General features: G+C 43.5%; 1 protein-coding gene across 2 annotated transcripts in view; it reads right to left on the bottom strand.

The window, feature by feature from the left end:
* Positions 1–233: 233 nt before the first annotated feature.
* LOC141133252 (LIM homeobox transcription factor 1-alpha-like) overlaps positions 234–14,712 on the bottom strand; it is a 117,311-nt gene continuing 102,832 nt past the window's right edge. For both annotated transcript variants that reach the window (XM_073622515.1, XM_073622514.1), the window contains 2 exons: positions 9,991–10,143; positions 234–1,011 (listed from right to left, as the gene is read on the bottom strand). In XM_073622515.1, coding sequence (XP_073478616.1) covers positions 860–1,011; positions 9,991–10,143 — 305 coding nt within the window. In that variant the 3' untranslated portion in view covers positions 234–859. The remainder of the gene's footprint in view (positions 1,012–9,990; positions 10,144–14,712) is intronic.

The following is a 14,712-nucleotide window of genomic DNA, read 5'->3' as shown; positions in this document are numbered from 1 at the left end:
GCATGTGAATTTTGGAGGTGTACTCGTAAACTAGCACTTTACAATAAATGTTGCACTTTATTTGTTAAAAAAGTAGTACGCATATTATATATTTTTTCCCACACACACACACTTTTTATTTTTGAGGTGGGGGGGAATCTTGGGTGAGTTCCCACATTTTTCCCCAGGACTTGACCCCTGGGACAGAGCATTGTCATATTAACAAGAAGTACCTGAACAAGGATCTTTGTGGCTGGATCATCAAGTAAATCATTTTAATGAAATCTGCAGATTTAAAAATTTTGAAGCTTACGTTTTCAAATTACTTTAACATTGCTACAGCTGAGATTTTAGTGGTTGGGTTTATATCAACTTCAAGATAAATATGAGATCAGTTTGCGTTTTTTTCTATTATTTCTCCAATTAATTCATTGTGAATACATGGTAAGGTAGGATTATGGAAAATGAATCTCAAATACATGACCAAAGCCCCTGCACACTAGCTGCAGGCTGGGCAAGGTTCAAGCAAAATTGTCCACTACTCCACATTCAGGATTATGGGGGCTCCACACATTATTCCTTTACTTTTTGGAGATCAACAGACGCTTCAGCAACCACAAGAATATGCTTAGATGCTTCCAATTTTCTTTATCCATGGCTACATCACAGGTGCAAGTGCAACATGGTGATGTCATTGCTCTATGCAGTGAATTTATCTTTGCACCATGCAATATAGGTACAATATGTTCTTGGACTAAATAGAAATTATTACTAAACCTAAAACAGACAAATCTATTTATAGTATAGTTCATGTTTCAAATGTGAAAATATTTTTCCAGTACACCATCTGAAGCATCCACAAATCACGTAATTTATCATGTCAGGAGGCAAAATAGGAGCTCTGCATGGAGTACAGGCGGTCAATGGGTCCAATGCGGGCTTGCATATTGGTGCTTTCCGAAGATGTCAGCAAAGATCCTCCAAGATAATTCAAACCTTCACTGTCCATGTCGTGGAAAACACTATCTGTGTCTGTTGGAATAAAGCAATTCACTTAGTTAGAAGACTGTATGTACATTCTGATGGCTTGTTCAATATGGTCCTTATCATCATTCTTTGGTAACATTACCATTATTTATAGTAGGAACCCTGTGTCAGAAACTGGATCACCTGCTGATGGTACTGTAGTTCCTGGACCTGTAGGGTGCAGTCCCAGTGTCTGTCCACCAGTAGGTGCCTCTCAGCAGCCAGCAGATCCGAGTTGAATTATGCCCCGTACACACGGTCAGACTTTGTTCGGACATTCCAACAACAAAATCCATGGATTTTTTCCGACGGATGTTGGCTCAAACTTGTCTTGCATACACACGGTCACACAAAGTTGTCGGAAAATCCGATCATTCTGAACGCGGTGACGTAAAACACGTACGTCGGGACTATAAACGGGGCAGTGGCCAATAGCTTTCATCTCTTTATTTATTCTGAGCATGCGTGGCACTTTGTCCGTCGGATTTGTGTACACACGATCGGAATTTTCGACAATGGATTTTGTTGTCGGAAAATTTTATATCCTGCTCTCAAACTTCGTGTGTCGGAAAATCCGATGGAAAATGTCCGATGGAGCCCACACACGGTCAGAATTTCCGACAACACGCTCCGATCGGACATTTTCCATCGGAAAATCCGACCATGTGTACGGGGCATTAGTCTTCACCTGATGCTGGCTGATGGTAGGATATAAAGTCTTTCCTCTACTATTCCATAATGCCTCAGTGTTTCACCTGCTCTTCCCATGTACGTTGCTCCCTATGACCTGTGATTCAGTTCATGCCTCTGTTCCTGATCCTGCTCCTGCTGCCGCCTGCTCGTACCTGCTCCCGTGTACCTTCTCCTCATTTTGGCTTATCCATTGCTCATCAGCCTGATCCTGCTCTGCCCTATTTAATCTGCCATCTGTACATAGTCTAGTTTAGTTAATTTATTTATGTAGGTTCCTTAGTTGTTCTCACTTCCACTGATTAGGTACACTTTATTTAGTTTTACTGGGTTTTGTATTCTTTTGTGTATTGAATGTTTGTATTTATTGTGATATTTTTAATCTGTGTTATTTTTTTCTTAAAAAACACATTTACTTTCATTTAGTGTGGAGTCTGGTGATCTTTGTGCAGATCCATACATATCTGGTTGTGCCTGTTTTACAGGATACCAGCACTTGATTTATTGACACCCTACCTTAAACAATGGTGCCGCTAGTTCATTTGTGTATACTTGAAATAGTTAGGCCCCTTTCACACCAGAGGCCCGATTGGGTCTGCCTGTCTGTTTTTCATCGGACCACCCATTGTTCTCTATGGGGCGGCGGATGTCAGCAGACACATGTCCGCTGTCACCCGCCAGCATCCGATCCGGTCCGCTAAAAACAGATGAATGGGGATACGTTTGCCATCTGTCCAGCAGAGCGGATCGAATGTCAGTCAGATGGAAACAGACATGCAGTCCGTTTCCATGTGACCACCCCATAGAGAACAGCGGGCTGTGTCCGTGTCTGCTCTGCAAAGTGAAGGAGACACAGGCCTGTCATCTGCCTGCTCAGCGGGGATCAGTGGAAAGATCCCCTGCTGAGCAGGCGGATCTGCTTGGACAAATTCAACTCTGTCTTAAAGGGGCCTTAGGCTGTAGTTAGCCTAAGTTCATGCAAAAGGGCAGATGAACAGAAATCAATCCTTTGACTTCTGCCAAAAGAACAAGTTGGGGCATTTTGCTCAACCAGTGACTGCAGCCAAGCGGGGTGCTGCTGTCAGAATACAATGTCCAGCAGGGGGGATTTCTCCATTCACCTTGCTTGTGTAAATGGAGGAATCTAAATGGAGGAAAACTAACTGTGTGGGCAGCTGTGTAAATGTTGGTGATTTTTCCTGTTGTGGGGATATACCGTATATGATATAGGGGGTTGTGCCAGGGGTTAGTTGGTCGTGGTAGTTGACAGGACCATACAAGTGGAGATGTGGTAATCAGTGTTAATTTAGTCGACTAAAATGACTAAAACATTTTAGTCGACTAAATTAATATTATTTAAGTTGACAAAAATACGACTAAAACTAAAACAACTGAGATGACTAAAATATGACTAAAACTAAAATGGCATTTTAGTCAAAAGACTAAAATGGGACTAAAACGCCATTTTAGTCAAAAGACTAAGACTAAAACTAAATTGAAATTTGACTTTAAAATTAACACTGGTCTGTAGTGCATGTTCATACCTCAATACCATAATAAATAACATATTAGATTTTTCACTCCAGCAGTATATAATGAGTTTGGAAATTGTAGAGAAATGTTAACTAATGCATTACAATTTAATTACACCCATTAGATTTTAGACGACTAAAATTAGTTTTAGTCGACTAACATGTACTGGAGATTTTAGTCAACTAAAACATAGAACATTTTAGTCAACTAAAACGTAGGACATTTTAGTCTACTAAAATGTACTGGAGATTTAGTCGACTAAATACGACTAATACTAAAACAATTGCCGAAGACTAAAATGGCACTAAAACTAAAATGCCATTTTAGTCCTAAGACTAAGCTTAAAACGAAATCGAAATTTGCTGCCAAAATTAACACTGGTAGTTATGCACCAAAAGTGGGGTAACCCCTTGGCAAGAGCCTAAAAATGGGACTAAGGTAAACCCAAACTACTAATGAGTGGATACTAACGCAACTTAAAAGGTATGAACAACACAGCACAGCCCGAATAAGGTACTTAGTGGCAGGGGCGTAACTAGAAATCATGAAGGCCACCTAACAACCCCCCCTTTTTTTAAGGGGGTTGAGGGGGGTGGCATCAGTGGCAGCGGTGGTGTTGAGGGGGGGTGATAGCGGCGGTGTTGAGGGGGGTGGCAGTGGTATTGTTGAGGGGGGTGGCAGCGGTGGTGTTGAGGGCAGGTGGCAGCGGCGGTGTTGGGGGGGCAGCGGCAGCATTGAGGAGGGGTGGCAGCGGTAGTGTTAAGGGGGTGGCAGCATTAGTGTTGGGAGGGGTGGCAGTGATGGTGTTGAGAAGGGGTGGCAGCGGCGGTGTTGAGGGGGGTGGCAGTGGCGGTGGTTTTGAGGGGGGATGGCAGTGGTAGTGTTGAGGGGGGGTGGCAGCAGTGGTGGTGTTGAGGGGGGTTGCAGTGATAGTGTTGAGGGGGGTGGCAGCGGTGGTGTTGAGGGGGGGTGGCACCGGTGGTGGTGGGGGGATGGGATCTGTAAGAGGCAGAGGTGGTGGAGGTTGGGATCGATTGCACTGACAATTTGTCATTTACTTAGGTCAAACAATCGATTCCTCCTTAGAATTCTGTTACATGGTGCCTCCAGCCCAGTCGTAGAGGAAAGAGCTCCTCCCCTTTCACTCGACTGGTGTCAGCTGATCTGCTGACTTTCAGTGACCGTCCCTACATTCTCTCTGGATAGGTGGGGCAGTCCACAGTCTCAGCTCTGCCTTCTCTCCCCTCAGCTCTGTCAGCGGGCGAAAGCCCCCCTGCGGGGGAGCGAACTGGCAGACAGGCAGGCGGATGGGCACCCCTAAATTGGCGGAACTGCAGGGCCCAATCACAAGCGCGATAGCTGTGACCCTGATAATTCCGCCACTGCTTAATGGGAAGGGAATTAAAATTACACTGTAACTGGAGATTGTACCATACTGTATTGCATTATTGAATCTACCAATGACAACAAATTCTTCAGTAAAAAAAAAAAAAGTTGCTGGTTAAATAAATTGTTTGGTCTGAATTATTTTAGGGAGAGGGAATAAGTTTATGCTCCTACAGTGAATGGGTACAGGAAACGTTCACCTTCTGGGGGATTGAGAGTAAGAATTGAAAGAAGGAGAAGCAGCCAGGAGCTTCCGTAGAAGGGATGGTCTAGTGGCTGTATGGTCTAGCCGTCTAAATGGCAGGATCCTTGTGTTAAGGCCACTGCTTAACAGAATCCTCCTAAGAACTGGGCCTTGCAAAATATACACCAGCTTTCCTCCTTTAAGCTGCACAAGTGTGTTGGGTAATGAGTGTAAAAGAACTAGTGGAAACATCATATCCATCTCATCCACTCCATGTCTACTCTTTTCTACCCTTAACACTTTACTTCATCCCCCACTATCTTCACCCACCAACTTACTTACTGCCCAGGAGATTGCCAGTCATTCCAAAAGCAAAATCAACACAATGCGTGATGAGATATCCAGCCTTCAGCCTTCTCCATCAACCAACACATCAGGTGCAATACCACACTCAATACTTTCCTCCTTTAGACCCCATTACCACTAAGGAAGTTGCCAAACACCTTTCTGAGGCCCACCTCACCACCTGTCCCCTGGATCCTGTCCCCTCACAATTACTATGATCCCCTTCCTGCTCTATCCTAAACTCTCTAACCCACATCTAGAACCTCTCCCTCTCCTCTGGCACCTTTCCCTCCCCTCTCAAACATGCACTGTTTACCACCTAACTTAAAAAACCCTCACTAGACCCTGCCTGTATGAATTAATTAAGATCCATCTCTCTTCTCCCATTTGCCTTCAAGCTTCTTGGACGCCTTGTCCACAACCGTCGCTACCTCACTGACAACAACCTCCTCGATTCACTACAGTCTAGCTTCTGCCCACAACAATCCACGGAAACTGCCCTACTAAGACTTACTAATGACCTACTAACTGCTAAAACCAATGGCCATTACTTTATAATCATACTCTTAGGCCTTTCCACTGCCTTTGACACAGTTGACCAACTGCTCCTTCTCAATAAACTCCACTCCCTTGGCCTCTGCGGCTCTGCTCTTTTCTGGTTCTCCTCTTATCTTTCTCAGTGCACTTTCAGTGTCACATACAATGCCATTTCCTCAGCTCCTCTTCCTCTCTCTGTTGGGGTACCTCAAGGCTCTGTCCTTGGGCCCCTCATATTCTCTCTCTACACTTCTTAACTGTGCCAGTTGATAACCTCCCATGGTTTCCAGTACCATCTCTAGGCCAATGACACCCAGATCTATCTCTCTACTCCCCAGCTCATACCCTCGGTCTCCTCACGTATCACAGATTTACTGAGCAACATATCAGTATGGATGTCACACTACTTCCTCAATCTAAATCTTTCTAAAACTGAGCTTTATGTCTCCCCGATCCCCTCCCCATGACGTTACCATTGAAATCAATAGCACAACCACTGGTCCATCCACACACGCTAGGGTGCTAGGTGTAATCCTAGACTCTGACCTTTCCTTTAGCCCCCAGATCCAATCACTGGCTAAATCTTGCCACCTCAATCTCCGCAACATTTCCAGAATTTGCCACTTCCTGTCTAACAAAACCACAAAACAACTTATTTACTCCTTGGTTATATCCTACCTTGACTACTGCAACTCCCTCCTCACTGGCCTACCTTTACAGAGGTTATCCCCCCCTTCAGTCTAAAATGAATGCTGCTGCCAGGCTTATACACCTTACTAACTAATTCCGTGACTGCTGCCCCTCTCTGCCAATCTCTTCACTGGCTTTCACCAGTCCAGTGTATAAAATTCTAAATATTAACCACAACGTACAAACCATCCACAACATCGCCCCCAGCTATATCATCAACCACAAAACAAAACAGAGGGCGCACCAATCCTAAAAACATGGCTTTTATTATTAAAAAAAGTGTTAAGTATTATACTCTGTTTTGTTTTGTGGTTTCAGTGGTTCCAGACTTCCCCAGTCTGAGGGCAACAAGATGAGACTTATCCATTAAAGGCAGGATGGAAATACTGTATAGCCTACTAAGTATCTTTGGGCCCACTCTCAAGCGACTTTGTATTTGTCATTATTTGGAATATCACCAACTTCATCTGCAGATATGACCCAAATCGTCCTCTCCGCTCTTCCCAGGATGTCTTGCTCTCTAGCTCCCTTGTTACCTCCTCCCAGACCCGCTTCCAGGACTCTTCCAGAACCTCTTCTATCCTCTGGAACTCCCTACCCTAATATGTCTAGTCAGCTCCTACCCTGCCTGCCTGTAGGCGATCCTTTATTCAGGGAAGCCTACCCCACCTAAAAAGCCATACTTGAGTAGCCTCCACTAGATCATCCCCTGCAGCTATTACTTTTTGTACCATCTTCCCCTCGCTTTAGATTGTAAGCTCAATTAGCAGGGCCCTCCTATTCCTTCTGTATTGAAATGTATTGTAATTGTACTTTCCCCCCTTATATTGTAAAGCACTGCACAAACTGTTGGTTTAATATAAATCCTGTATGATAAAAATTATAATAATAATGTGGAGCTAAACTGGGTGATAGGAGAAAACAGGCACTAAAAATCTGCAGTTGCAAATAGAATGTCCAAGCAGAACCAAGAACCACATTTTTAGGGATCTTTTGCTGTCTTACTACAGAAGCTATTGATCAGAATTACTGCTGGTTTGGGTATCTGGTTTCCTCACCCTTTCTGCTTTCTAGTGCCACTGAAAATACAACTATGAAATCCACTAGAGTGACTGGTCCCCATACTTTAATGTATTACATTCCAAGGATCCGGTCCTAACAATTAGGGCTGAGTTCAGCCCAAATCCAGTTTGTTTGTAGTTCAATGAACTGCTTCACATGCCTGAACCCCCAGTTGATGTCTGTAAACAAACATCAGCAACAAAGCTGCCATTGCACAGTAGCACTACCTTTTTAATATGGAGGCGAGGGGGTTTTGGTAAATGTCCCATATGGCTGTGCCCAGCTACCCATGCACCTTTCTACCAATAGTTTGCAAATTAATCTTGGAAAAGTCCAAACAAAAAAAAATAGAAGGGTTCAGCACACATAGTTCTATAGCAGGGGTATTGAATTAAAATTCACGGAGGTCCAGTCAGTAAAATTTTCTTTCAGCAGAGGTCCGAATCACATGTTTGATTCTTAATGGCACCTCTGCGCATTGGCAAACACAGCACATTTTTTGCGAGCGCCAACCCGCATAGTGCAGCAGCACCATGCAGCTTGGTTTGCCACAATTTAAAAAAAGGGTCAGGGACTTCTGTCTCTACATTTCTGCATACAAAGTAGCCCATTAGAATGAATGGGCTGCCTAAATGCAGAATGCAGGATGCAGTGATGTGAACCTAGCCTCAGATCCTTCACATCACAATCCTGTTATTACATCAGTGTTCTCAGTCCCCCTTGCACAACACAACCCCCCCTTCTTTATATCACAGCCTCCCTTCATATCAAGATCCCCCCCTTTACATAACAGGACCCCACTTCACATCTATCCCCCTTCACAGAAGTGTCCTCACCCCCTCCTTCACATTGCATTCCTTAGACCCACCCCCTTCACATTCCTCGCCCCACTCTTATATCACCCCCCTCCTCCTTTACACCGCAGTCTCCAGCCCTCCTTCACATTACCCCCTGTTTCCCGCCATCCTTCATAGCAGTAAAATATGTCCCATCCAGACCCGCTGAAGCGGGTCTGGATGGGACAGTGACTTGGTCCAAATTCAGACCGCGTTCCACCATTTAATGATGCCTGTTCTATAGGGTAGGTGGACTGGGGCACCTAAAGTGGGTGATTACTTGGGGGTTATTTCACTTGAGCCTGGGGTAGTTTTGTATTTATGTATTGTTTGTTTCTAAACATTAAATTGGAAATACTGACCTAATCTACATAGCCTTTTGTTTAAAAAAATAGATAGATATTCTTTGTAAAGTTTGGTTTTATTGATTTCAGTGTAACCTATTAACAGCGTGTCTCAGTTTGAGCAGCTGGGAGGGCAGCTAGTATGTAAATTAGACAATCTCTTAAGCCTAGAATTGTCTGCACCTGTCATTCTTCAACCTCTTGCTGCCCACATAACGTATTTGTGCAGCAACAAAGAGGGTGGGTTTTAATGCTCATATACCGCACATACATGTCCACAGGCGGAACAGCTTTCTGTGCTAAGAGCACCTAGCACAATTACTGAGCTGTCAAAAACAGCTCCAGTTATCTGCGAATTATTAATAGCCAGCAAGACTGGCTCTCGATCATGTGACCACTGTGACAGCCAATCATGTACAATCCTTCCTGCCCCCTGGCAAAAAAACCCTGTTAAAGGGATGCTGAGGTTGGATGGGAAGGGGTTAATAGATACTTTAACCCCAAAAACAAAAATGTAATTTATTGCAGCTTACTAGTCTTTGGATCTGGTGGCTGGCTGCATTCATTTTCATTTTTCAGGCTAAGACCATTTTCAACAAGTACAGAAAATACCTGTCTCCAGAAATGTGTCCCTGTCACTGAAAGAAAAAAACAATCTTATCATTTTTTTATGCTACTAATCTCCCCATCTACATGTAAATGAGACAGACATGTTTAAAGTTCAGCTTGGGTGACAACCATTCCTGCCTCCATAGACACAGTTCAGAGGTTATCGCAGACACCTAAGGGACATGAAGTGCGTTTTTTGCAAGAATACCAAGTTAAATAAGGTAGAAAATTCCCCCCCAAAATGAAAACAAATTCAGCCACTACATCTAAGAACTGGTAGTCTGCAATGTTTAACATTTTTGTATTTGAGTTTGGATATGCTTTGGGATCATTGGATGTCAAGGGGAGCTATGCTGTACTTGCGCGCCCCCCCCCCCCCCCCCCCCCCCATCCTCCCATAGCATCTTCATGAATGATTCATGAAAGATAGTAAATACAGTGATAAATGCTGAATTTGTAATTGTTCTTTATTTAGAGCTGGTCATCAATAACATACTTAGAAAAAGTAGCCCCAAACAGGTCCTTTTTTTGTCAGGTTTGCTGTTTCTTTGACATTGTAGGGGGGTTATTTTAAATGATTAGCTTGGATACAAACAAGGTTTAGTTGAGTTCTGTTCAAATATAAAATTTTAAATAAAATTGTAAAAGGAAAAATGCTCAGAAAATTATGTTGCAGAAACAAAAGTGAACTTGAGCTTTATGAATGAATATTAATTGTGTGTCATTGCTGTAGTGTCCAATAAAAGAACTGCCACTTCAAAATACTCACCATATGGATGAAGGTGGTCCCCGGGCATTTGTGGAGGTGTGAGGCCCTGTCTATACAGGTCTGTATTGAAGACACTCTGATCCAATGGAAGAAGAGACTGTTGGACCATTCTGGAGTATGGCAAAATAACACCTTCTATACCACTGCCACCATCTAATAAATTAAGCAAAGAACAGGAGATAGGAAAAGAAAGGGAAAAGTAGTTTGCCTCTTTAGGCTAAAGTGAGGTCCCTCATTAGCCATGCAATGGAATAATATTTTTTTTTGTTTAAACAACAAAGGCAATTAATGGTAATAGTCATAGCTGATCATAAAGAAAATCATAGCATGCTCAATATCCCTTTGTCAGGTTCATAAAATGCAGAGCTCAGAAATATTATTCCTTTATGACCAAGTCTGGGAAATTTGCAAGGGTTTGTAAGGGTTAACTGCTTGTTTAGTCTAGAAGAGAGTAAAAGTACTTTTACTTACCTGATCAGCTGCTCTCCCAGCACTCCCCCATGCTCCAGCAGTGGACCGTCCCTCTACATCCTCACATCCAGCTATGGACCCTACTTCGGTCTCAATGATTTCAGGACCTTAGACCATCAGAGCATAGATGATAGATGGGAATAGATGCTTTAGGGACTGGTCTAGCATCACGAAGGAGCGGAGGATTCGGTAAGAAGATCTACTTAGGTGTGCCTGTAGGTTATTAGAGGATGTTCAGCCACCTGTTAAGATAGTGGCTAGTCTGGATAGCAGGTGCGGGCAGGTGCATGTTTACTTGTCATGCTTCTTTTCCAAGAATTGAAATTGAAGCGCCACACCAGGCCAGATACAAATATTTCCATTAAATGTCAGCCAAAAAATCTGCTGAAAAGACCTGTGCCTATAATTCACACTGGAAAAAATACCATTTTAGGTCCAGTTCACTACTGGTGTGTTAACATTGTAGTCAGTCAAGACCTGATGAAGGCAGTGCTCATGGACCCCTGAAACCCATTGGCTATTTTTTGGATTGCACCCCTGACGTTTAATGGAATAAACTTGTATCTGGATCGCCTAGCTGTGGTGTGGCACTACAATATAAATTCTCGTTGCATTACACTACAAGCCCAGGAGACTGTGGAGATCCTCTGGAGATTAGAAGCCACCTGCCCAGGAATCAGATCATTTACAACAACATCAGTACCCTAAGATTAAGATAACAATGCCAGCAGGATAACCCTATGGGTCCAGCACTATCTAGCCACTTTCATCAAATGCTCCTTTTTGAGGAATGCTAGCAGCACCAGATCACAAGGGGATACATTTTTAATGCCTCATTCACACAAGTGTACCTATTCATACCTACATAAACAATTGACTACAAGTGCAGTGAAGACACCACAGTTGTGCTACATTTGAGAACTATAAGTCCCTCTGCAGTGGTGGCAGATGGGATTTTTAGTATTCCATTCATAAATCTCTGTAAATGGATCTGAGAATGGACAATGCAGAGACGGTTGTTGAATGGAGCCAGGCACAGTTACACAGAACTATAAAAAAACACTGAAGAGTGCGAGGAGAAGCACCCTGTGATTCAGGAGTGGGGATGGGAGATTGTGTTGTCACTGTTTTGGCACTGTTTTTCATGAGACACCCTAAATATGGGTGTAGGATGAAAGGAAGTCAGAAATGTGGAATAAGGCTTTAGGAACACTCAGGGACATCATTCATTAAGATGGAATTTATAACTGATAGCAAGAATCTTTGCATGTAATGGAATCCTGTAGAATGTTTTGCCTCTAGGCTTCCTAAAGGACCTGAATCAGGGCTCACGCACACAGAGATTTATATGCATTTTATATGTCCTGCATTAATTTGGAGGCACAGGAGCCAGAGGTAGGTAGCTGGGAGACAACTAGAAGGAGGGGTAGGGGGAAGAGCGCTAGGGAGGCTAGTCCTGAACTGGTACACCCCAACAAATATGCCACGTTGCATGATTCTGGAGATATAAGCTCAGGGGTGGCAGTGCTGGAGCAGGCGCCCTCCCTTAGCTGCCAGGGGGAGTGACGGCTCCAGTAAGGAGGGGGGTAGAGATACAGAAAAGGCTAGACAACTGCTGGAAGTAGGGGACTCAATTATTAGGAGGACAGAGGGAAATCTGTCAGAAAGACCGTGGTTGCCAAACAGCATGTTGTTTACCGGATGCTCGGGTTCGGCAGATCAGGTGGTACACGTTGGCACCAATGACAAAGTGAGAGGAAGGTGGAGAGTCCTAAAAAAATGATTTCATGGACTTAGAGCAGGGGTCTTCAAACTACGGCCCTCCAGTTGTTCAGGAACTACAATTCCCATCATGCCTAGTCATGTCTGTGAATGTCAGAGTTTTACAATGCCTCATGGGACGTGTAGTTCTGCAACAGCTGGAGGGCCGTAGTTTGAGGATCCCTGACTTAGAGAATAGATTAAGGAAAAGGACCTCCAAGGTAGTTTTCTCTGAAATAATACCTGTGCCTCGAGCCACACCAGAGAGGCAGCAGGAGCTTACGGAACTGAATAAGTGGCTGAGGAATTGGTGTAGGAAAGAGGGTTTTGGGTTCCTGGAGAACTGGGCTGACTTCTCAGTCGGTTACCAGATCTTTAGTAAGGATGGGCTGCATCTTAATAAGGATGGTACAGCCCTATTGGGAAGAAAGATGGCCACAAAGTTGGAGGGGCTTTTAAACTAGGTATGGGTGGGGGGTCAGAGGAAGCCATAGCTGGCAGTGAGCAAAGGACAGAGGGTAATAGTTGAATCAGCAGAGATAATACAGCTGTAACTTCTAATCCTGGGGTGAATGCAAGGACAATTCGGAAACAAAACCCGAGGAAAACTAAGGGGAATTTAATATGCACCCATACAAGGCTGAGAGGAGTATACATAAATGCTAGGAGCCTAGCTAACAAAATTAAGGAACTGGAGCTGCTATTACATGAGGAGGACTTAGACTTTGTGGGAATAACTGAAAATTGGTTTGACAGCTCACACGATTGGCTGGCAAATATCCAGGGGTATTCCTTGTATCGGAAAGACAGGGAAGGTAAAAGAGGGGGAGGGGTGTGTCTATATGTAAAAAATGATGCAAGGGTGGTAGAGAGGAGCATTCACAACACTACAAGGAATGCAAAAAGGAATGGGGGGAATGCAATCAGGGCGGCCAAAAAAAATTACGAGAGACACATAGCGGAGGAGAGTAAAAAAAATCAGAAGAAATTTTTTACATACATTGACAGTAAAAAGGCAAGATCAGAGCACATGGCCCACATAAAAGACGAGGATGGGAGGATGGTTATGCATGACACAGAGAAGGCAACTGTACTAAATGCCTTCTTCTCCTCAAAAAGGAAAAGGAGTGGTAAACCGACCGCGACAGTACTGTTAGTGACACATCACAGGACGTACCCTTGTGGCTAACAGAGGCCAGAGTGAAGGAAAGACTTAAAAAACTTAATACAAATAAATCACCAGCACCAGAGGGCTTACACCCGAGAGTCCTCAGAGAACTCAGTCAGGTTATAGCTAGACCATTATTCCTAATCTTTGTGGACAGCATACTGACAGGATTTGTATCAGCTGATTGGAGAAAAGCCAATGTGGTACCAATATTCAAAAAAGGACATAGACAAGTCCTGGAAACTACAGGCTAGTCAGCCTAACATCAATCATTGGTAAATTATTGGAGGGGATGATAAGGGACTATATCCAAAAATGTACTGAAGAAAAAAATATAGTAATAGTAAATATACTATTAGTAAATCAATAATAAGTAGTTATCAGCATGGTTTTATGAAAGGTCATTCTTGCCAGACCAATCTGTTGACATTCTACGAGGAAGTGAGCTGCCATCTAGACAGGGGAAGGCCCGTGGATCTAGTGTACCTGGATTTTGCAAAGGCTTTCGATACAGTGCCCCATAAATGCCTAATCTACAAGCTGAGGTCTGCAGGCGCGGACCATAAGGTTTGTTCATGGGTAAAAAACTGGTTGCAGGGCCGTGTCCAAAGGGTAGTGATCAATAACATGTACTCAGACTGATCTGAAGTGGTAAGTGGGGTGCCCCAGGGTTCTGTCTTGGGACCAATTCTATTCAATTTATTCATAAATGATATAGAGAATGGAATAAATAGCTCAGTTTTTGCGGATGACACAAAATTAAGCAGGGCAATAACTTCACATCAGGATATATAAATTTTACCAATGGACCTGAACAAAATAATGGAGTGGGCAAATACATGGCAAATGAGGTTTAATGTGGAAAAATGTAAGGTAATGTATTTGGGGACAAAAAACATAAATGCAAACTACTCACTAGGGGGAGAACTGCTGCAGGAATTAAGGATGGAGAAAAATCTGGGGGTCCTAGTAGATGACAGATTGAGCAATAGCATGCAATGTCAAGCTGCAGCTACCAAAGCCGGCAGAATATTAGCATGCATAAAAAAGAGATATACTCCAGAGATAGAACGATTATCCTGCCACTTTATAAAACTCTGGTTAGAATACTTCTGGAGTATTCTGTCCTGTTCTGGTCACCAGTCCTCAGAAGGGATGTGCTGGAGCTGGAGAGAGTCCAAAGAAGGGCAACAAAACTAATAAGGGGACTGGAGGACCTCAATTACGAGGAACGACTGCAAAAACAAAAATTTGTTCTCGCTGGAGAAACAGCGCTTGAGAGGAGATATAATAGAGATTCACATATACCTCAATGACGATCC

The sequence above is a fragment of the Aquarana catesbeiana genome, linkage group LG03 (assembly GCF_042186555.1).
Source record: "Aquarana catesbeiana isolate 2022-GZ linkage group LG03, ASM4218655v1, whole genome shotgun sequence".
Taxonomy (NCBI): Eukaryota; Metazoa; Chordata; class Amphibia; order Anura; family Ranidae; genus Aquarana; species Aquarana catesbeiana.
This window is presented reverse-complemented; position numbering and strand designations above follow the sequence as displayed.